Source organism: Pseudophryne corroboree, chromosome 2 (genome assembly GCF_028390025.1).
Source record: "Pseudophryne corroboree isolate aPseCor3 chromosome 2, aPseCor3.hap2, whole genome shotgun sequence".
Taxonomy (NCBI): domain Eukaryota; kingdom Metazoa; phylum Chordata; class Amphibia; order Anura; family Myobatrachidae; genus Pseudophryne; species Pseudophryne corroboree.
In genome coordinates, this window is record NC_086445.1 from 728,457,431 (window position 1) to 728,480,262 (window position 22,832).

Sequence of the window (22,832 nt, forward strand, 5' to 3'; positions counted from 1 at the left end):
AGGGGGCCGGCGGCAAGGCTCCGGTGACCATCCAGGCTGTACCTGTGATCGTCCCTCTGGAGCTGATGTCCAGTAGCCAAGAAGCCAATCCATCCTGCACGCAGGTGAGTTCACTTCTTCTCCCCTAAGTCCCTCGTTGCAGTGATCCTGTTGCCAGCAGGACTCACTGTAAAATAAAAAACCTAAGCTAAACTTTTCTAAGCAGCTCTTTAGGAGAGCCACCTAGATTGCACCCTTCTCGGCCGGGCACAAAAATCTAACTGGCTTGGAGGAGGGTCATAGGGGGAGGAGCCAGTGCACACCACCTGATCGGAAAGCTTTACTTTTGTGCCCTGTCTCCTGCGGAGCCGCTATTCCCCATGGTCCTTTCAGGAACCCCAGCATCCACTAGGACGATAGAGAAAAAGGGGACTCGGACTTCATCCTGCCCCATATTATGAATTTCCACAATTTTACTGAATCTTCCATATTTCTGTATCAGCCCCAAAATTAATCAGTTTTAAAAATCAAATAGGTTCCTAGACAACAGGCAGATAAAAAGCTGTATTGCTATTGTCACTATGATTATCACCCGTTCTCAATGAGTTTATCAACTCAGCACTCAGAGTTTACAGTCAACTGGCTAAATCCAATTTGGCAGAGCAGTAATATTTAGTGGGGAGTATTATTGAAATACTAATTAGCACTGAAGACCACCGGCCCCCCTACTATGGTTTTCAGAGTTTGGTTCCTTTGATTTGTAATCCTCAGATGGCGCAAACCATTTTTTACCTATATAGGCATTTTCACAGGAGAGGGATCTTATGATCCTTCTTCCCGGGGCACCTTCATCGGTATCTCAAATTTAAGACTGGTTACAAATTGACTGATGTCTGGCAGATGCGACATCGCAAACGATATATCGTCAGTGCATACACACTGTACGATGTATCGTCTGTGTCCGCATCCACCTACATCCCGGAGCATGCAGGGCTGTCAACTATCCTCTGCTCTCAAGTGCAGAATAAAAAATATATGACGTCGTATACGACCCGCGGGAGCGTGCATCATATACAATATCTTCCGTACACACTGTCCGATGTAATGATATATCAGGTGCACATCGGACAGTGTGTACCCAGTCTAACAATTGGGGTAATTCCAAGTTGATCGCAGCAGGAATTTTGTTAGCAGTTGGGCAAAACCATGTGCACTGCAGGGGAGGCAGATTTAACATATGCAGAAAGAGTTCGATTTGGGTGTGGTGTGTTCAATCTGCAATCTAATTTGCAGTGTAAAAATAAAGCAACCAGTATTTACCCTGCACTGAAATAAAATAACCCACCCAAATCTAACTCTTTCTGCACATGTTAAATCTGCCTCCCCTGCAGTGCACATGGTTTTGCCCAACTGCTAACAAAATTCCTGCTGCGATCAACTTGGAATAACCCCCAATGTGAGTATGTGCAATGGCAGATTCTCTGTAGGAGGCTGGTAGATGTGAAAGACTCCTCAGATATGGCCGAGTTAGATTTTTATTTTTGTTACAAATGAAAGAGTCTGTCTTGCAGACTCTTGTTAAATGTTTTTGCTTCACATAGGTAAGAGCTCAAAATGTCATGCAATCTGAGAAATGTCTATGTTGCCAGGTAAAACTGAATTATCTGCATGCAATGTAAGGGGGGTACACACAGAGAGATGTATGCTTAATTTCTAAGCAATCTGACTAGATTGCTTAGAAATTAAGGGGGTAATTCCAAATTGATCGCAGCAGGATTTTTGATAGCAATTGGGCAAAACCATGTGCACTGCAGGGGAGGCAGATATAACATGTGCAGAGGGAGTTAGATTTGGGTGGGGTGTGTTCAATCTGCAATCTAATTTGCAGTGTAAAAATAAAGCAGCCAGTATTTACCCTGGAAAACCAAAAATATATACTTGGCGCCTGCTCCTTTAGACCACTGGCAAATTTACACCTGAGACTGGGCTGCAGCTTCCTAATCAGGGTTATTGCAAACACCCTTTGTAGCAAGCAAACTAAAATATTAAAACCAAAGTTTCAATAGGAAGCGCTGTCCAGTCACAAATCAATTAAACAAATCACTTTAATTCCACAAACAACATATATGGCCATATACTGACATAAAATATCAATTCATAAAACTTTAACACAGTAATCACAAATGGATCGTTAAAATTGCAAATCAATTGTTAATCAATTAGTATTGCTCAAAAATCACGGGCATGCAGTCTTATTCACTTATGTGGTTAGTCATCCACTCCGGTTATATTTAAATAGCCAAATGGCAGTCCCTTAATTACTGGGTCCAGAGAGTGCAGGTGTTCTTTAAGAACAATATTAAATGTCCTCCTACCACCCGTAGTAGCAATTAACGGGGGCTTTTCATAACGGGGACTATTATTCCTTATAGCTTTGTCTTAGCACTGTTCACTCCTTGCCGAGTGTTAGAAAGTTCTCCTCCCTCCCGTATCTCTCTTACCGGGGGTGTCTTGCTGAGTGGAGATTGTTGTTTTCTTAGGGACAATTTGGACCCAGGGGATTTTTCAACCAGAGAGTGCTCGACCTCTCCGTTTCCGGGTACTCTGCGGCTTCCTCAGACGTCTGAGGAAGCCGCCGAGTACCCGGAAACGGAGAGGCGGAGAAACGCGTCACGTGATCGGGCATAGCAGTCCGGGAGTACGAGTGCTCGTATGCCGCTGTGATAGAGCTGGGACCAGCAGATACACGGACACCACAGAGAAGAAAGGGAGAAAGCAGGTCGAGCACTCTCTGGTTGAAAAATCCCCTGGGTCCAAATTGTCCCTAAGAAAACAACAATCTCCACTCAGCAAGACACCCCCGGTAAGAGAGATACGGGAGGGAGGAGAACTTTCTAACACTCGGCAAGGAGTGAACAGTGCTAAGACAAAGCTATAAGGAATAATAGTCCCCGTTATGAAAAGCCCCCGTTAATTGCTACTACGGGTGGTAGGAGGACATTTAATATTGTTCTTAAAGAACACCTGCACTCTCTGGACCCAGTAATTAAGGGACTGCCATTTGGCTATTTAAATATAACCGGAGTGGATGACTAACCACATAAGTGAATAAGACTGCATGCCCGTGATTTTTGAGCAATACTAATTGATTAACAATTGATTTGCAATTTTAACGATCCATTTGTGATTACTGTGTTAAAGTTTTATGAATTGATATTTTATGTCAGTATATGGCCATATATGTTGTTTGTGGAATTAAAGTGATTTGTTTAATTGATTTGTGACTGGACAGCGCTTCCTATTGAAACTTTGGTTTTAATATTTTAGTATTTACCCTGCACAGAAATAAAATAACCCACCCAAATCTAACTCTTTCTGCACATGTTATATCTGCCTCCCCTGCAGTGCACATGGTTTTGCCCAATTGCTATCAAAAATCCTGCTGCGATCAACTTGGAATTACCCCCTAAGCACGGATCTCTCCGTGCGTATGCCCCATAGCGATCGCTGACTCTAAATTGGCAAAGTCTAATTAGATCGCTCATTTCACCGCTGCGTGAAGTGAGCGGGCCCCCCCCCCCTAGCTCAGCAAACCTCACAGTGTGCTGAGCGTGAGCATTCTGTGCTAGATCGCTCAGCACACATTGGTAAGTGTGTACGCCCCTGTAGCGTCATCCATGCTGTCTTGCAATAATCTAATGCCCCATACACATGAGGCAATGTCTGCCTATTTTCTAATACCCCTTTCACACCAGAAATGCAGGGCCTAAACCCGGGAATTCTGCCACGGGCTCATGCAGGGACATTCCCGGGTTGGGCCCGTTTATACCAGCATTTGGAGCCGAGACATCCCGGTCTGCACCTTTCATACTGAACCCGGGATGGCCCTGCATTTTCTGAGAATGAGCGTCTCAGAAAAAACACAAGACCAGGAAGTGCCCAAAATAGCCAATCAGCATCAGCAGAGGCAACCTGGGAAGGTGGGACATGTTCCTGCACCATTCACACTGTCCAGGTTCCAGGGAACATACCGGGAGTCAGACCAACCCTGGTCGATTGCAGGGTTGAAATGCGGGGACAGAATTCCCGGGATTTTGTCCCTGTACCCTTTCACACTGAGAAATTTCCCGTTTGATGCGCGTTCATGTGTTTTAACCCGGGAAATTTTGGGCTGTGTGAAAGGGGTATAAGTGATCTGTCTAGATTGCTTAGAAATTAAGCACTGATCGGTCGGTGTGTACACCCCATAGCGATGGCAATGTGCGGTCCTGCACATCACCATCGCCCGCACAGATCTTTTGCACATGCAGGCAAGATCTAGTTACATTGCCTAGCACGTGCATAAGAAAACACTGGTTAGCACAGTTCGCTCAGCACACATCGCTGTGTGTATAGCAATGTGTGTTGAGTGATCTGTGATCGCTTATCACAAAAGACAAGTCGCCCTGTGTGTATGGGGCATTACATACACTCTAGAGTTGAATAATCTTTCTAAAGAGAAATATATGTAACTTCCATTATAGCCTGAGCAGTAGCAGCAGTTTATTAATCTATATATCCCTCCTGTTATGATTCCTGTACTGTGAAAGGCAGACAGCTGAAGGCAGGCCCCGGTGACAGCACAGTAGGCTAGGATGAATGGTGGCACCCGTAAGCTCTCCAGCTGCTGTAAAACTACAAGTCCCAGCCTGACCAGGAGGACAGAAACCAGAGGAACAGACTTGGAGCCCCGTTGCTAGGTAACAGAGTAGCAGCCCTGCGGCCTACAGCCAGGCTCAGCAGCAGGCAGCACTCACCGGCCAGCGCGGTCCTGTACAGGCGGAGTGGCGCTAGGAAGTACTGGAGGACGAACAGCCCCGCCACAGGGAGCAGAAGCCAGGCGTACCCCCGGTGCCGACACAACCAAGCCTTCAGCCGAGCCACACGAGTAGGGCTGGGGTCGCCGGGACTCGGAGGCTCCGCCATGTTTGTTGTTTCCTCTGTCACCGGCTGTGGCAGGGGGCGGGGGTGGGCCGGGATTGGCGGGGGAGACTGGCGGGTATTTCAGAGTTCAGACCCAGGGCGACTGTACTGTGTGTGCATACTGCGTGCAGTGCAGCGGGACACTAGTGTTATCTACACTGACCTCTTACATACACAGTCCGGCCAGCGTACCTCTGGCACCACTTTCTCTGGAACTTGTAGTTCTACAGCGGGTGAGCCAGTTCTGATGATCAGAAAGCAGTGTAATAACACCGCTGGCAGACGTCTATAACGTTACATGTGACAGCACGGGCAGTGTGCGCTGTAATCGGTAGTACTGGGGCAGCTATCTCACAGACACCGGTCGATAGTATCGCTTTACAGTACGATGTTGTGGTGGCTGTAGTAACATGGCGACAAGGCAGGACACACACTTCCGCTTGCTGCCGGAAGTTCGCCCTCCCTTACCGTGGTGCCCTGCGGTCTCCCATTGGGGTTGGGACAGTTGAAGCCAAGATGGCTGACTATGAGGATCGGGTGTCTGAGGATGAGAAGGTAGGTATCCGCGGCAATGGCATCTTATGGGGCTGTGTGGGTGCAGCCTGCCAAAGGCCCTGGGGTGATACAGCAGAGTCGTCCCATCACCCTGCGCCCGAACACCCACACTGGCAGAGTGCAGGCGGCAATACATGGGCCTGGCATTCAGCTGGGTAACACTTCTCCTTCGCCAGTCATGTAAAGACAAAACTTCCATAGAGACAGTCCCGTACTTAAGTCTGTAGCAGGCGTGTGCTCTCCAGATGGCGTGGAACTACAAGTACCAGTTTGTCCTGTCAGCCAAGGAATGCTGGGTCTTGTTGTTCTGCATTCACTGGAGACCCCCAACTGCTCAGGCTTTTGCCGTAGTCCCCGATATCAGTGTGTAGCTGTCAGCCTCTGGGTTACACAGTGCGTGCAGTATGTGTCACAGCAGCAGTTGTTTTGTGTATATAACTAATTGGTGGTGCAGCCCTGTACTGTCCACTCAGCACCAGCGTGTGGCACGCATTCCTACCTTCATCTCATAGTCGGCTTGTGTTGGTCAATATGATGTGCTTAAGTGACTTTTTCTTTCTTGCTTTCTAAACTCCTCGTACACCCACACAGTGGGGGGAATTAAGTTCCTGCGCTGTGCATCGCTGCAATGTATGAGTGCACACAGATTGCAGTACCACCAACGTCGCAAGTTTTCTTCTTCATCTCTATGGGGTTCGAGTCAAAACATGCAATGTGCCGTATCAGAAAGGCACATCACATCCATCACTTTTAAATTCATTTTCCTTTATATAACCTATTATTATTAATTATATGGCGTCGCACTGGTTCAGTAGCACCTAACAAAGTACCTAAACAAATAGGAAAAACAAGAAAACAGCAACTTAAAGTACATGACAATGCAGGACACGTACAGTACATGATATAGAAAATAGCTGCATCAGGGTGGCAGAAATTGAGGGTTAGGTGCTATTGTAGGGAGCATGGAGTAGAAGATAGACTAATAAGAGAAGGAAAATTACATGAGGGGAGAGGGCCCTGCTCGTGAGAGCTTACATGCTGAAGGGGAGGGGTGACAGACAAGGGTGTCACAGATGGGGTTGCTTATATATGTTATGCTGCTGCTCCTTAGGTCTACCTCCAACACGTTAAATAAAAGGTGTTTTGTGTCATTGGTTTGTATTGGCTGTAAAGATTTTGCAATTGCAGTTTGCTACTAATAGGTGGTTGTAGATAGTGTTCACTCTAGGTGTCTTTCACAGGGCGCTGCGCCCTGCCCCTTTTTTAGACACCTGAATGCGCCCTGCCCATTTGTGTGCGCCCTCCCGCCCCGCACTTTGCTGCCCGCCGGACCCCGCCAAGCCACCGGACACATTACTGCAGTAATCCAGTGTGCTTAATCACAGTCACACTGTCTCCCTGCATGAGAGACAGAGACCTCCGCGGCCCGCCCCGTCTGTCCTGCCCCATCTGTCCCGCCCACCTCGTCCGTCCCGCCCGCCCACCTCGTCCGTCCTTAGTTGTCAGCCGCCGCATCTCCCCTCCTCTGCGAGAGACAGGAGGGCTGGGTTTGCCTCTCCCGCCGAGGCAAACCCAGCCCTCCCTCCTCTCTGTGTGCATGGCCAGACACCCGCGGGCAACCCCCACCAGCCAGTGCCACTGGCCAGCGTACCCATCTACCGGAGTGTGACCCTCAGCTGCCAGAGTGTGAGTAAGTAGATACACATAATAATGAACATGTATTTTAATGCATTGCCATATCCTGCCCCCACCCCCTGCATGTGACCCCATTTACCCCCAGCCTTTGTGTGTGGCACACTTTACCCCCCTCACCCTGGTTTGTGCGCCCCCCCCCCCCCCCCCCGTGTGTGTGACACCTTGTGCCCTCCTGCCCCCCCAACCCCCTGTGTGTGGCCCCACTACCCCTTGTCTTATGTGTGTGCGGAACCATCTACCCCCCCCCCCCCCCCCCCTCCTCCTCCAATGTGTCTCAGTGCTTTCTACCTGGTGCAATGTTTCTCAGTGCTCTCTACCTGGTGCAATGTTTCTCGGTGCTCTCTACCTGGTGCAATGTTTCTCGGTGCTCTCTACCTGGTGCAATGTTTCTCGGTGCTCTGTACCTGGTGCAATGTTTCTCGGTGCTCTGTACCTGGTGCAATGTTTCTCGGTGCTCTCTACCTGGTGCAATGTTTCTCGGTGCTCTCTACCTGGTGCAATGTTTCTCGGTGCTCTCTACCTGGTGCAATGTTTCTCGGTGCTCTCTACCTGGTGCAATGTTTCTCGGTGCTCTGTACCTGGTGCAATGTTTCTCGGTGCTCTGTACCTGGTGCAATGTTTCTCGGTGCTCTGTACCTGGTGCAATGTTTCTCGGTGCTCTCTACCTGGTGCAATGTTTCTCGGTGCTCTCTACCTGGTGCAATGTTTCTCGGTGCTCTCTACCTGGTGCAATGTTTATCGGTGCTCTCTACCTGGTGCAATGTTTCTCGGTGCTCTCTACCTGGTGCAGTGTTTCTCGGTGCTCTCTACCTGGTGCAGTGTGTCTCAGTGCTCTCTACCTGGTGCAGTGTGTCTCAGTGCTCTCTACCTGGTGCAGTGTGTCTCAGTGCTCTCTACCTGGCGCAGTGTGTCTCAGTGCTCTGCCTGGCGCAAAGTGTAGAATGTGCTCTGCCTGGCGCAATATGTATAACGTGCTCTACCTGTCGCAGTGTGTATAGGAGGTTCTACCTGGTGCAGTGTGTATTAGCTGCACTATTGTGTGGTGTAATGTGAATTGCCACTATTATGTGGCCATGCCCCTAACCCCACGAAAAACAACGCCCCTAAATTTTCGCCTTTGGCGCGCACTGCCCATTCTTTATCATGTGGGAATGGGAGGACCAAGCATTATAGTATGTACCTAATTTTGCCCTTCTAACTGAAAAATGTGCCCTCCCGAACGAAAAATGTGCCCTCCCGAATGAAAAATGTGCCCTACCCGTGATCAGCACCCTGCCCTAAAAAATTCCTAGAGTGAACACTAGTAGACGCTCTGTAACAGGAACAGATTTGATCTTTTAAATTTGTTCAAAGTTTTTGTAGCAAGTCTCAGCACGTTTGTCATAAGCTCTGGTTTCACGCTATGGCCATAGGGTTACTGTATTGCTGTGTAGTACATGTTCACTTTCAGAGGCTGCAGTTTTTCTATCTGTGTGTGTGTCCACTCCTTGGGTTTCTTCTAATAATAGACCAGAGGCCAGAAAAAGAAATCTGGATCTCTACACGGCTTACTTCTTTATGTCTAACTGTCTAATTAATCTGTATTGCCAGAATAAGTACTAGTGGGAAACGCCTTGCAATTTCAGATGTTTTTTTTTTACACACTTACATTTTACAATAATACATGTAATCACTGCTAATGATAGTTATGTAAATTGTATGAAATATTTGATTCTTACCCTCACATAGATAAGCGACTCATAGATGGCGTTTTTATATAAGTTCTTTATATTTATCGCAGGACTTGGGGGGGGGGAGGGACACTTAAGAAAACTGGAGATGAGCATATTCGGTAGGGAAGCCAATCCCGGGCCATTTTTTTCAATCCCGGGAATCGGGATTGAAAAATGGGCAATCCCAGGATTGTCTTTTAAGTGTGTGGCCGCCCCCTCACCCTACCCCGCCCGCCCCGCACACATTACTAACTGTATACCATGGGCGAGCGGGTGGGGATCTCTTCCTGCACTCCCTCAGTGCATGGCTGACGGCGCAGCGTGACCTCATCCTGAGCCGGAAGGAGGAAGCCGGGCAGCGTCTGAGCATCCTGTGGACGCTCAACGCTGATCCCTCAATCCCCGGGATTGAGTCCCGGCCGTTTTTGGCCCTAAATCCCGGGATCCCTCCGATCCCGGGATTGACCACCATAATGTTCGGGATTTACTCAGTTCTCAAAACGGCATTTTATTGGCTATCCAAAACATGAGACATCCGTGAGCCAATAAGATGCAGTTTTGAGAACCAAGTAAATCAGAGTAAAACCGAACTTGCTCATCTGTAAAAAAAAAAAAAAAAAAACCCTTTTTTTTTTTTTTTTTTTTAAACCATGTTTTTTGGCGTAAATGTTTCAATGGGGTCGATTCAATTCAGCAATTTAAGAATAGCGCCAGGAATTAGCTCCCGACGCTATTCAATTCAGCTGCTAGTTACCCGCAATTGTCGGGAATTCTTCTCTCATCCCCGGGGGGTGAGAGAAGAAAACCGACAAAAGTGCTGCCGCTCGGCCGGCGCGAGGCTGATTCTGTCGGGAATCAGCATCGCTGCGGGTAGTTAAGTCGGAGAATGCCCGTTCTCCCGACAAAACTACCTGTTAAGTCGGCGAGAACGGGCTTTCGCCGACTTAACTTTAGCTGAATTGAATGGCGTCGGGAGCTAATTCCCGGCGCTATTCTTAACTTGCCGAATTGAATCGACCCCATTGGAAAAAAATAATAATCCTGTTTATATTAATACTGTGTAACTTTCCTATGTATTAGAAACCTTGATCAACCATGTTTAATGCTTTGTAACATTGCAAATCCAAAGGCTTTGATATCATTTATTTTACATCTTTCAATAAAACCCATTTTTACTGCTTATTATTCCTATTACATCTGAATATATTTAAATACACTAAACATATTAAATCATTCAAAGTACACTCAGAGACCTCTCAATATGGTGAAAGTTTTGAATTGAAATATTCATGAAGGAGATTAAATCATGAGGTGTTTCTCTGTATTGCCTCTTTAATGTGTTGGAGTTGTTTACCCTTTAATATTGAGAATGTAGTTTTCTCGGGTTCACTACGATCTCCCGGCGACCAGCATACCGGCCGCCGGCTTACCGACAGTGTGGCGAGCGCAAATGAGCCCCTTGCGGGCTCGCTGCGCTCGCCACGCTACGGGCACGGTGGCGCGCTACGCGTGCCACACTATTTTATTCTCCCTCCAGGGGTGTCGTGGACCCCCACGAGGGAGAATAAGTGTCGGTATGCCGGCTGTCGGGCTCCCGGTGCCGGTATGCTGGTCGCCGGGAGCCCGACCGCCGGCATACTGAAGACCACCCAGTTTTCTCCTGTCCTATAGGATTGTTATAAAGAAGGAGCAGCTGTGCTAACTGCATCCATCTCTGAATCAGCCCCATAATTGGTAGCCTATACTATCAACTGTCCATCTTTTTCTATGGTGTTATTTTGAAGGGGATTCGGTTGTTAGGTCGACACAGCTTAGGTCGACAGGTCAAAAGTTCGACATGCTTTTTTCACTTCTTTTTGTTGTTGTTATTTTTTGGGGATTTTTCTAAACTTGATGATCCACATGGACTATGAATGGAACGGTAACCTGTGCCGAGCGCAGCGAGGCACCTTTCCCTTCGCTCGCTATGCGAGGGGACACGGTGCACTAATTGGGGTTCCCCGTCACTTTACGGAGAAAACAACACCAAAAAAAAAGTAAAAAAAACTCATGTCTACCTTTTCACCTGTTGACCTAGTGCATATCGACCTAATGCCCATGTCAACCTTCAGTGGTCGACCTAATGACTGTCGACCTAAGTTGTCAACCCAGCGACCCATACCCTTTTAAAGTATATATTTTCTGTTTGTTGTTGAACTTATCAGTAATAGAGAAGTTAGCATCTGTTTGTTTCAACACCAGTATTGCTGGAATTCTTTGTACTCGCAGGAGAAACTATTAACTTGGCTCAGTACTTCCTCTTGAGAAATTCTACTTTCAGTCAACTGAAATTTAATGACATACCTGGAATTATAGGTGTGTTTTACCTATAGTGCTATACAGAAATTATTTGCAAAGTATTTCAATATTCTTGAAACATAATGTTTTTATGCTTTTACTTCTAATGAACCACTAAACCAATAATACATTTAAGGTAAATTTAGAATTATGCTGCTTTCACGTCGCAAACCCTGCATTTGAAACGGTTTTTTAAACGGTTCTTAAAACGGGTCTGAGCAGTTAAACCCCCTTCACGTTTCATTACCGTTTTGGTACCTTTCACACTGAACCCGTTTCTCCCATATAAAACAGTGGTTGTCATTTTAAATGGACTTTTCTCGCCCACACATTATTATTCATTAATTAATTATTAATCATTTGGCTAGTCGTACGATGGAACCCAGCAGCTTCAAGCATCTTTACCATGTTTTTGTAGATTACTGCATCCTTCACTGTTCCAGTGATTTGTCTAGCAAATTCTTCATCCCCTCTCATCCTAAGCAGCTCCCTAACCTCCTCATCACTCCAATTTGCCATTTTAAACTGTATTCTATATGGGGAAAAAAAATGCTTCTTCACTCTCATGTTTTTCCTCCAGTTTATTTCTCTAACGTCCTAAGTGGATGCTGGGGACTCCGTCAGGACCATGGGGAATAGCGGCTCCGCAAAAATAACGCTTTAGGATTAGGTGGTGTGTACTGGCTCCTCCCCCTATGACCCTCCTCCAAGCCTCAGTTAGGTTTTTGTGCCCGTCCGAGCAGGGTGCAATCTAGGTGGCTCTCCTAAAGAGCTGCTTAGAAAAAGTTTTTAGGTTTTTTATTTTCAGTGAGTCCTGCTGGCAACAGGCTCACTGCATCGAGGGACTTAGGGGAGAGAATTTAAACTCACTTGCGTGCAGGATGGATTGGATTCTTAGGCTACTGGACACCATTAGCTCCAGAGGGAGTCGGAACACAGGTCTCACCCTGGGGTTCGTCCCGGAGCCGCGCCGCCGACCCCCCTTACAGATGCTGAAGATTGAAGGTCCGGAAACAGGCGGCAGAAGGCTCTTCAGTCTTCATGAAGGTAGCGCACAGCACTGCAGCTGTGCGCCATTGTTGTCACACACTTCACACCAAGCGGTCACGGAGGGTGCAGGGCGCTGCTGGGGGCGCCCTGGGCAGCAATATTTAATACCTTTATGGCAAAAGAATACATCACATATAGCCATTGAGGCTATATGTATGTATTTAACCCATGCCAGATATCTAAAACTCCGGGAGAAAAGCCCGCCAAAATAGGGGGCGGGGCTTATTCTCCTCAGCACACAGCGCCATTTTCCTGCTCAGCTGCTGTGTGTCGGTACGTGTGTGTCGACATGTATGAGGACGATGTTGGTGTGGAGGCAGAGCAATTGCCGATAATGGTGATGTCACCCCCCAGGGAGTCGACACCGGAATGGATGGCTTTGTTTATGGAATTACGTGATAATGTCAGCACATTACAAAAATCAGTTGACGACATGAGACGGCCGGCAAACCAGTTAGTACCTGCCCAGGCGTCTCAGACACCGTCGGGGGCTGTAAAGCGCCCTTTACCTCAGTCGGTCGACACAGACCCAGACACAGACACTGAATCTAGTGTCGACGGTGATGAAACAAACGTATTTTCAAGTAGGGCCACACGTTATATGATCACGGCAATGAAGGAGGCTTTGCATATCTCTGATACTGCAAGTACCACAAAAAGGGGTATTATGTGGGGGGTGAAAAAACTACCTGTAGTTTTTCCTGAATCAGAGGAATTAAATGATGTATGTGATGAAGCGTGGGTTAACCCAGATAGAAAATTGCTAATTTCAAAAAAGTTATTAGCATTATACCCTTTCCCGCCAGAGGTTAGGGCGCGCTGGGAAACACCCCCTAGGGTGGATAAAGGCGCTCACACGCTTATCAAAACAAGTGGCGTTACCGTCTCCTGATACGGCCGCCCTCAGGGATCCAGCTGATAGGAGACTGGAAACAACCCTAAAAAGTATATACACACATACTGGTGTTATACTGCGACCAGCCATCGCCTCAGCCTGGATGTGCAGTGCTGGGGTCGTCTGGTTGGATTCCCTGACTGAAAATATTGATACCCTGGATAGGGACAGTATTTTATTGACTATAGAGCAATTAAAGGATGCTTTCCTTTATATGCGAGATGCTCAGAGAGATATTTGCACTCTGGCATCGAGAGTAAATGCGATGTCCATATCTGCCAGAAGGAGTTTATGGACGCGACAGTGGTCTGGTGATGCGGATTCCAAACGACATATGGAAGTATTGCCGTATAAAGGGGAGGAATTATTTGGCGTCGGTCTATCGGATCTGGTGGCCACGGCAACTGCCGGAAAATCCACCTTTTTACCTCAGACCCCCTCCCAACAGAAAAAGACACCGTCTTTTCAGCCGCAGTCCTTTCGGTCCTATAAGAACAAGCGGACAAAAGGACAGTCATATCTGCCTCGGGGCAGAGGAAGGGGTAAGAGAGGGCAGCAAGCAGCCCCTGCCCAGGAACAGAAGCCCTCTCAGGGTTCTGCAAAGCCCTCAGCATGACGCTGGGGCCTTACAAGCGGACTCAGGAGCGGTGGGGGGTCGACTCAAGAATTTCAGCGCACAGTGGGCTTGCTCACAGGTGGACCCCTGGATCCTGCAGGTAGTATCTCCAGGGTTACAGGTTGGAATTCGAGAAGTCTCCCTCTCGCAGGTTCCTAAAGTCTGCTTTGCCAACGTCTCCCTCTGACAGGGCGACGGTATTGGAAGCCATTCACAAGCTGTTTTCTCAGCAGGTGATAGTCAAGGTACCCCTCCTACAACAGGGAAAGGGGTATTACTCCACACTATTTGTGGTACCGAAGCCGGACGGCTCGGTAAGACCTATTCTAAATCTGAAATCTTTGAACCTGTACATACAAAAATTCAAGTTCAAGATGGAGTCACTCAGAGCAGTGATAGCGAATCTGGAAGAAGGGGACTTTATGGTGTCCCTGGACATCAAGGATGCTTACCTGCATGTCCCAATTTGCCCTTCACATCAAGGGTACCTCAGGTTCGTGGTGCAAAACTGTCATTATCAGTTTCAGACGCTGCCGTTTGGATTGTCCACGGCACCTCGGGTCTTTACCAAGGTAATGGCCGAAATGATGATTCTTCTGCGAAGAAGAGGCGTATTAATTATCCCTTACTTGGACGATCTCCTGATAAGGGCAAGGTCCAGAGAACAGCTGGAGGACGGAGTAGCACTAACCCGACTAGTGCTGCAACAACACGGGTGGATTCTGAGTTTTCCAAAATCTCAGTTGACCCCGACGACACGTCTGCTGTTCCTGGGAATGATTCTGGACACGGTTCAGAAAATGGTGTTTCTTCCGGAGGAGAAAGCCAGGGAGTTATCCGAACTTGTCAGGAACCTCCTAAAACCAGGGAAAGTGTCTGTGCATCAATGCACAAGAGTCCTGGGAAAGATGGTGGCTTCTTACGAAGCGATTCCATTCGGCAGATTCCACGCACGAACTTTTCAGTGGGATCTGCTGGACAAATGGTCCGGATCACATCTGCAGATGCATCAGCGGATAACCTTATCGCCACGGACAAGGGTGTCTCTTCTGTGGTGGTTGCAGAGTGCTCATCTGTTAGAGGGCCGCAGATTCGGCATACAGGACTGGGTCCTGGTGACCACGGATGCCAGTCTGAGAGGCTGGGGAGCGGTCACACAGGGAAGAAACTTCCAGGGAGTATGGTCAAGCCTGGAGATGTCTCTTCACATAAATATACTGGAGCTAAGAGCGATTTACAATGCTCTAAGTCTGGCAAAACCCCTGCTTCAGGGTCAGCCGGTGTTGATCCAGTCGGACAACATCACGGCAGTCGCCCACGTAAACAGACAGGGCGGCACAAGAAGCAGGACAGCAATGGCAGAAGCTGCAAGGATTCTTCGCTGGGCGGAAGATCATGTGATAGCACTGTCAGCAGTATTCATTCCGGGAGTGGACAACTGGGAAGCAGACTTCCTCAGCAGACACGATCTACACCCGGGAGAGTGGGGACTTCATCCAGAAGTCTTCCACATGATTGTGAACCGTTGGGAAAAACCAATGGTGGATATGATGGCGTCCCGCCTCAACAAAAAACTGGACAGGTATTGCGCCAGGTCAAGAGACCCTCAGGCAATAGCTGTGGACGCTCTGGTAACACCGTGGGTGTTCCAGTCAGTGTATGTGTTCCCTCCTCTGCCTCTCATACCAAAAGTACTGAGAATTATACGGCAAAAGGGAGTTAGAACGATACTAGTGGCTCCGGATTGGCCAAGAAGAACTTGGTACCCGGAACTTCAAGAGATGCTCACGGAGGATCCGTGGCCTCTACCTCTAAGACGGGACCTGCTTCAGCAGGGACCGTGTCTATTCCAAGACTTACCGCGGCTGCGTTTGACGGCATGGCGGTTGAACGCCGAATTCTAAGGGAAAAAGGCATTCCGGAAGAGGTCATTCCTACACTGGTAAAAGCCAGGAAGGAGGTGACTGCACAACATTATCACCGCATTTGGAGGAAATATGTTGCGTGGTGTGAGGCCAGGAAGGCCCCCACGGAGGAATTTCAACTGGGTCGATTCCTACATTTCCTGCAAACAGGATTGTCTATGGGCCTCAAATTGGGGTCCATTAAGGTTCAAATTTCGGCCCTGTCGATTTTCTTCCAGAAAGAATTGGCTTCAGTTCCTGAAGTCCAGACTTTTGTAAAAGGAGTACTACATATACAGCCCCCGGTTGTGCCCCCAGTGGCACCGTGGGATCTTAATGTAGTCTTGGATTTTCTCAAATCCCATTGGTTTGAGCCGCTCAAATCGGTGGAGTTGAAGTATCTTACATGGAAAGTAACCATGCTACTGGCCCTGGCTTCAGCCAGGAGAGTATCAGAATTGGCGGCTTTATCATATAAGAGCCCATATCTGATTTTCCATACGGACAGGGCAGAACTGCGGACGCGTCCTCATTTTCTGCCTAAGGTGGTGTCAGCGTTTCACCTGAACCAGCCTATTGTGGTACCTGCGGCTACTAACGATTTGGAGGATTCCAAGTTGTTGGACGTGGTCCGGGCATTGAAAATATATATTTCAAGAACGGCGGGAGTCAGAAAGTCTGACTCACTGTTTATATTGTATGCACCCAACAAGATGGGTGCTCCTGCTTCTAAGCAGACGATTGCTCGTTGGATTTGTAGCACAATTCAACTTGCACATTCTGTGGCAGGCTTGCCACAACCTAAATCTGTCAAGGCCCATTCCACAAGGAAAGTGGGCTCATCCTGGGCGGCTGCCCGGGGGGTCTCGGCATTACAACTCTGCCGAGCTGCTACTTGGTCAGGGGCAAACACGTTTGCAAAATTCTACAAATTTGATACCCTGGCTGAGGAGGACCTTGAGTTCTCTCATTCGGTGCTGCAGAGTCATCCGCACTCTCCCGCCCGTTTGGGAGCTTTGGTATAATCCCCATGGTCCTGATGGAGTCCCCAGCATCCACTTAGGACGTTAGAGAAAATAAGAATTTACTTACCGATAATTCTATTTCTCGTAGTCCGTAGTGGATGCTGGGCGCCCATCCCAAGTGCGGATTGTCTGCAATACTTGTACATAGTTATTGTTACAAACAAATTCGGGTTGTTATTGTTGTGAGCCGTCTGTTCAGAGGCTCCTACGTTTGTCATACTGTTAACTGGGTTCAGATCACAAGTTATACGGTGTGATTGGTGTGGCTGGTATGAGTCTTACCCGGGATTCAATATCCTTCCTTATTGTGTACGCTCGTCCGGGCACAGTATCCTAACTGAGGCTTAGAGGAGGGTCATAGGGGGAGGAGCCAGTACACACCACCTAATCCTAAAGCTTTATTTTTGTGCCCTGTCTCCTGCGGAGCCGCTATTCCCCATGGTCCTGACGGAGTCCCCAGCATCCACTACGGACTACGAGAAATAGAATTATCGGTAAGTAAATTCTTATTTTCCTGCTTCTGCATGGTGACATCACACTTGGAGACAGCCTATCACCTTCTGTGGTTTGGAAATATCGTTTCAGAGCCTTTCACATTGCACAATGAAATGGGTCTGAACCGTGTAGGACCCTGCTTTTTAACCGTTTTAAAATACCAGTAATCTGTAACCAGTAAATTCAAAGTGGCCCTTTCACACCGCAGCTAGAACCGTTTTGGAAGGCTTACAAAACGTCAATTTACCGGGTTATAGCTGCTGTGTGAAAGGAGTATTACAGTGCCTTGCTAAAGTATTCACCCCCATTTGCATTTTTCATGTTTTGTTGCCTCACAACCTGGAATTAAAATGGATTTTTTGAAGGTTTGCATCATTTCATTCACAGTACATGGCTACAACTTTGAAGATTTTTTTTTTTTGTATTATTATTATTATTGTTATTGTGAAGCAGACAACAAATGGGACAAAATAACAGAAAACTTTAGCATGCAGAACTATTCACCCCCTGAAATCAGTACTTTGTAGGCCACCTTTTGCGGCAATTACAGCTGCAAGTCGCTTTGGATAAGTCTCTATGAGCTTGCCACTGGGATTTTTGCCCATTCCTCAAGGCAAAACTGCTCCAGCTCCTTCATATTGGATGGTTTCCGCTTGTGAACAGCAATCTTCAAGTCTGACTACATATTCTCAATTGGATTGAGATCTGGGCTTTGACTAGGCCATTGCAACACATTAAAATGTTTCCCCTTAAACCACTCAAGTGTTGCTTTAGCAGTATGCTTCGGGTCATTGTCCTGCTGGAAGGTGGACCTCCATCCCGGTCTCAAATCACAGACAGACTGAAACAGGTTTTGATCAAGAATATCCCTGTATTTAGCACCATCCATCTTTCCCTCGACTCAAAACAGTTTCCCAGTTCTTGATGCTGAGAAACATCCCCAAAGCACGATGCTGCCACCACCATGTTTCACTGTGTGGATGGTGTTCTTGGGGTGATGGAATGTGTTGGGTTTGCTCCAGACATAGCATTTTCCTTGGTGGCCGAAAAGTTAAATTTGTCTCATCTGACCAGAACACGTCCTCCATACATTTGGGGAGTCGTCCACATGCCTTTTGGTAAACTCAGGACATGCCTTCTTATTTTTAACACTAAGTAATGGCTTTTTTCTGTTCACTCTTCCATAAAGCCCAGCTCTATGGAGTGTACGGCTTATTGTGATCACATGCGCAGATACACCAGTCTCTGCTGTGGAACTCTTCAGCTCCTTCAGGGGTTACCTTTGGTCTCTGTGCTGCCTCTTTGATTAATACCCTCCCTGCCCGGTCTGTGAGTTTTGGTGGCCAGCCCTCTCTTGGCAGGTTTGTTGTGGTACCATGTTCTTTCCATTTGAAGATGATGGATTTGATGGTGCTCCGGGGGATCATCAAAGATTTGGATATTTTATTTTTTTTTTATAACCCAATCCTGACTTGTACTTCTCAACAACTTTGTCCCTGACTTGTTTGGAGAGCTCAGTTTGCCTCTTGCTTAGTGGTGTTGCAGCCTCTGGGGCCTTTCAGAAAAGGTGTGTTTATACTGACGGATCATGTGGCACTTAGATTGCACACAGATGGACTTCATTTCTCTAATTATGTAATTTCTGAAGGTATTGGTTGCACCAGAACTTTTGAGGTGCTTCATAGCAAAGGGGGTGAATACATATGCACATGCCAATTTTCAAATTTTTATTTATAAAAAATCTTTTTTATATACATTTTTCTCATTTCACTTCACCAACTTAGACTATTTTGTGCGTATCCATCACATAAAATTCAGATTAAAAAATAAATAAATTACAGGTTGTAATGTAACAAAATAGGTAAAAAGCCAAGGGGGGTGAATACTTTAGCAAAGCACTGTATATTCATGTAGTATTTGTGCAGCATGGATGGCATAGGGTTAGCACTGCTATCTCACAACACTGAGGTCTCAGGATCAGTTCCCACCAAGGTGCTATGTGTGTGGAGTTATGTTCTCCCTAAAGGCGCATACACACGATTAGATATTGACTATACCCGATGTTGACTATGCAAATTCCCTTAAACTCCCCCAGGGCCACCGATATTGTCTACACACACAGTGTAATTTTGACTATGGACGTTTTTGGTTATACTTTGTACTGGATTGTATACAATATAGTCAAATTTGCCTTGCCTACACAGTCTATTTTTTTTCTTGCGATGACGAACCCGCAGGGCCGCGCATCGGTATTGCAAGCTTTGTACATACTTTGCGATTTGCACTAACTTTCCTAACGATTTCAAATGTAGAGTCAAAATCGTAAGGTTACATCGCACCGTGTGTGTATGTACCTTAAGTTTGCGTTGTTTTTCTCTGGGACTGTGTTTTCCTACCAAATTCAAAAACATACCGGAAGGTTAATTGGCTTCTGACACTAATTAACCCTAGTTTGTATATGTGTGTACATGTGATAGGGTATATAGATTGTAAGCTTCACTATGGCAGCGAATTATGGGAATGACCAGATATTCTTTGGAAAGTGATGTGAAAAATGAGTGCGCAAAATAAATAACTGATAGAATATTCTGTTATTATTTCACATTGCAGGGATCCGCCTGTAGTCTTTAGCCTCATATACACTAGAGCAGAGGTTCTCAAACTCGGTCCTCGGGGGCCCACACAGTGCATGTTTTGCAGGTACCCAGGTGTATTAATTACTCACTGACACATTTTAAAAGGTCCACAGGTGGAGATAATTATTTCACTTGCGATTCTGTGAGGAGACCTGCAAAACATGCACTGTGTGGGCCCACGAGGACCGAGTTTGAGAACCTCTGCACTAGAGGATATTGGGAACTGTATCGCTCGTTTTGGGCTTTATGAGCGATATCGTTCACAATATCGCCTAGTGTGTACACAATATCGTTAATGATGCACGCTCCCGCGCATTAATGACCCCCTCCCTCGTCTGAACATGTACAGACGAGGGAGGTCCTCATTAACGACAGCCATGCTGCAGCATGGGCGTCGGCAGGTGTGTAGACACGCTAATATCGACAGCGGCGTGGCAGCAGGTTTCCGTGAGACTGCTAGCGTAAGTCATCATTTTTTTTTTTTTTTGCTAAAAATGCACCTTGGTCGCTTTTCGACTAAGACGCCCTAGGAGACTGTGCTCGTTAATTTATGTGGCACTTTTATATCCGTATACCACTGAGTGTTAATCTGTATGCAAAGTGTGTTTTTTCCATGCCAAGTTCTGTTGTGCTTCTTATATAGACTCTTTCGCACACAAATGCAATATACAAGTGTTGCATATCAAATTAATCAGCACAGTCTTCTGGTGCGCCCTAGTTGCTTTTTGTGCAAAAATGACACCCGACGCTTGCAGACTTGCACAGGACCTGCCATGTGCTGCATGACATATTGATGCTGGATGTATGAGAACACATCTGGATATAACTGTAGAAAACTGTGAGTTACAGATGTGTCCTTTTACATCTTGCCTCAATACACCACGTAGCAGGAGATGTCTGGCGTGAGTGAGCTGACAGGTCCTGTGCAACTCCGTTAGCATTGGGGCTTCTTTTTCTTTTCCAAAAGTATGTTCTATTTGCATCACTATGCAAATAAGACGCACAAGCAGACTCTGCTGATTAAAATGATATGCAGCATGCCTATATTCTCTGTGCGTCTAGGAAAACACTGTAACATACTATTTCATATGCAGATAAAGCCGCAGTCACACACAGAGTATAGGCGTGCTGCGTATCATGTTAATCAGCCTGTTTGCACCGTTTTGCGAATAAGAAATATTTTAATAGAAAATGTTGCGCATAAAGACGCTCTGCACTACCGAGTCATGCCGCAGGCTGGGGTCATTAGAAGGGCTGTTTAATGTGCAGGGAGGCTAGATGTACTGTAAGTGGACACATCTGTATTTACATATGTTTTCATACAACTTTGCTGTAGTCTCTCCAAACAGCCCTTCTTGGTACTCCAGATTGTGTGGGAATCTTCTATCGTCGGGCGTCTTTTTTACCGATAATACATCTTAGTCGCAACGCAATGCAACAAGGGCACACAAGGAGACTGCACTGATTAATTTGACATGGCACTTGTATATCCGAGTCTCTGGGGCCGATTCAATTGATCTGGGCGTCTACAAATCCTTTCTAAAGGGGAACTTTTTAGACGTCCAAACAATTGTCACAATTCAATTGTGTTTGGGCACGCATGTTGCGCCCAAACAGACGAGTTTAGCCATCTGAACCGGCTAATCCCGTCTAAACTCCCTGCTTTGGGCTTTCAGACTCCCATTTGTGCACCCAAAGTGCCCAGTTTTCTGGCCATTATCAGCCTTCTTTACTGTCCTGCTATTTTATTTGCCACTGTTGGGGATGGCTCAGGATGAGTTCCCCACTCTTCATACACTCCATGCTACAATACTCACAACATGTCTTTTCCAATTAAATTGTGTGAGTATCTAGAACATGCTTGATGAAATCATCCTGTGACATGCATGTATATGAAACGTCACACTGTGGAGCTCACGGCTAATTGAATCCAGTCCTTACTATATTAAAGGGAGGAGGGACCCAAGTACAGCATTCCCCAGTTCCCTTTTCATGGAGGCGTCTTGAAATAAAATAAACTAAGTTTATTTTAATTGCAAATTGGAAGTTAAAAAGTAATGTACTGTAGATGGACATTCATTAATGGTGGTCACATACAGATCAATAATTTTTCCAGTTTGACTATAGTTCTATTTGAGGCTATTCGCACAAGTGTTCGGATGCAGTCAAATTAGTTTTGAACATTGGTGGTCATTCAGAGTTGTTCGCTCGTTGCCGTTTTTCGCAACGCAGCAATTAGTTGGAAAATGCGCATGGTACGCAGCGCGCATGCGCTAAGTAATTTAACACCAAACTTTGGAGATTTACACAAGCTCGAGCGACGTTTTTCCAATGCTCGAGTGATCGTAATGTGATTGATAGGAAGTGGGTGTTTCTGGGCGGCAACTCTGCGTTTTCAGGGAGTGTGCTAAAAACCGCAGGAGTGGCTGGGGAAACGGAGGAGTGGCTGGCCGAACGCAGGGCGTGTTTGTGACGTCAAACCAGGAACTAAACAGACTGAGGTGATCGCAATCTAGGAGTAGGTCTGGAGCTAATCAGAGACTGCAAGGAATTATTTATTAGCAGTTCTGCTAATCTTTCGTTCGCTATTCTGCTAAACTAAGATACACTCCCAGAGGGCGGCGGCCTAGCGTTTGCAATGCTGCTAAAAGCAGCTAGCGAGCCAACAACTCGGAATGAGGGCCATTGTACTGTTTTAGGGGGGCTGGACTACAAACACAGCAATATCAGACTGAGTGAACGGAATCATAGTGGCATGAGTGTGTTGCAATTTTTTTTAACTAAAAATACACACCCACTTACTCAGCTCCTTGTTAAGCGGTTATTAGGAAATTGATATATGCCAGTAGGAAATTCCCTTTTTGTGCACAGGTTTAAAAGTGACCAAGGTACAAGTGTCAGCAGTTACTTATGTAGTACGGATTATGGGCCTAATTCAAGGTCTATTGCAAAATAAAATTTTCCCCAAATG

The 22,832-nt window shown here is 46.6% G+C and overlaps 2 protein-coding genes across 5 annotated transcripts in view; one reads left to right on the forward strand and one right to left on the reverse strand.

Moving 5' to 3' along the window:
• The window catches only part of ST7L (suppression of tumorigenicity 7 like), a 271,485-nt gene extending 266,131 nt beyond the window's left edge, over positions 1 to 5,354 (reverse strand). The window contains exon 1 of one of the 4 annotated variants that reach the window (XM_063955386.1): positions 5,134 to 5,354. Coding sequence is in view for 1 of the 4 variants with exons in the window: in XM_063955384.1 (XP_063811454.1) it covers positions 4,776 to 4,944 (169 nt within the window). In the remaining 3 variants the exon portion in view is untranslated. The other 3 variants (XM_063955385.1, XM_063955384.1, XM_063955387.1) reach the window with 3 other exon arrangements.
• Positions 5,355 to 5,361: 7 nt separating this feature from the next.
• Positions 5,362 to 22,832, forward strand: part of CAPZA1 (capping actin protein of muscle Z-line subunit alpha 1) — a 144,436-nt gene continuing 126,965 nt past the window's right edge. Inside the window, exon 1 of the mRNA XM_063955388.1 lies at positions 5,362 to 5,496. Within this exon, the coding sequence (XP_063811458.1) occupies positions 5,458 to 5,496 (39 nt within the window). The 5' untranslated portion in view covers positions 5,362 to 5,457. The remainder of the gene's footprint in view (positions 5,497 to 22,832) is intronic.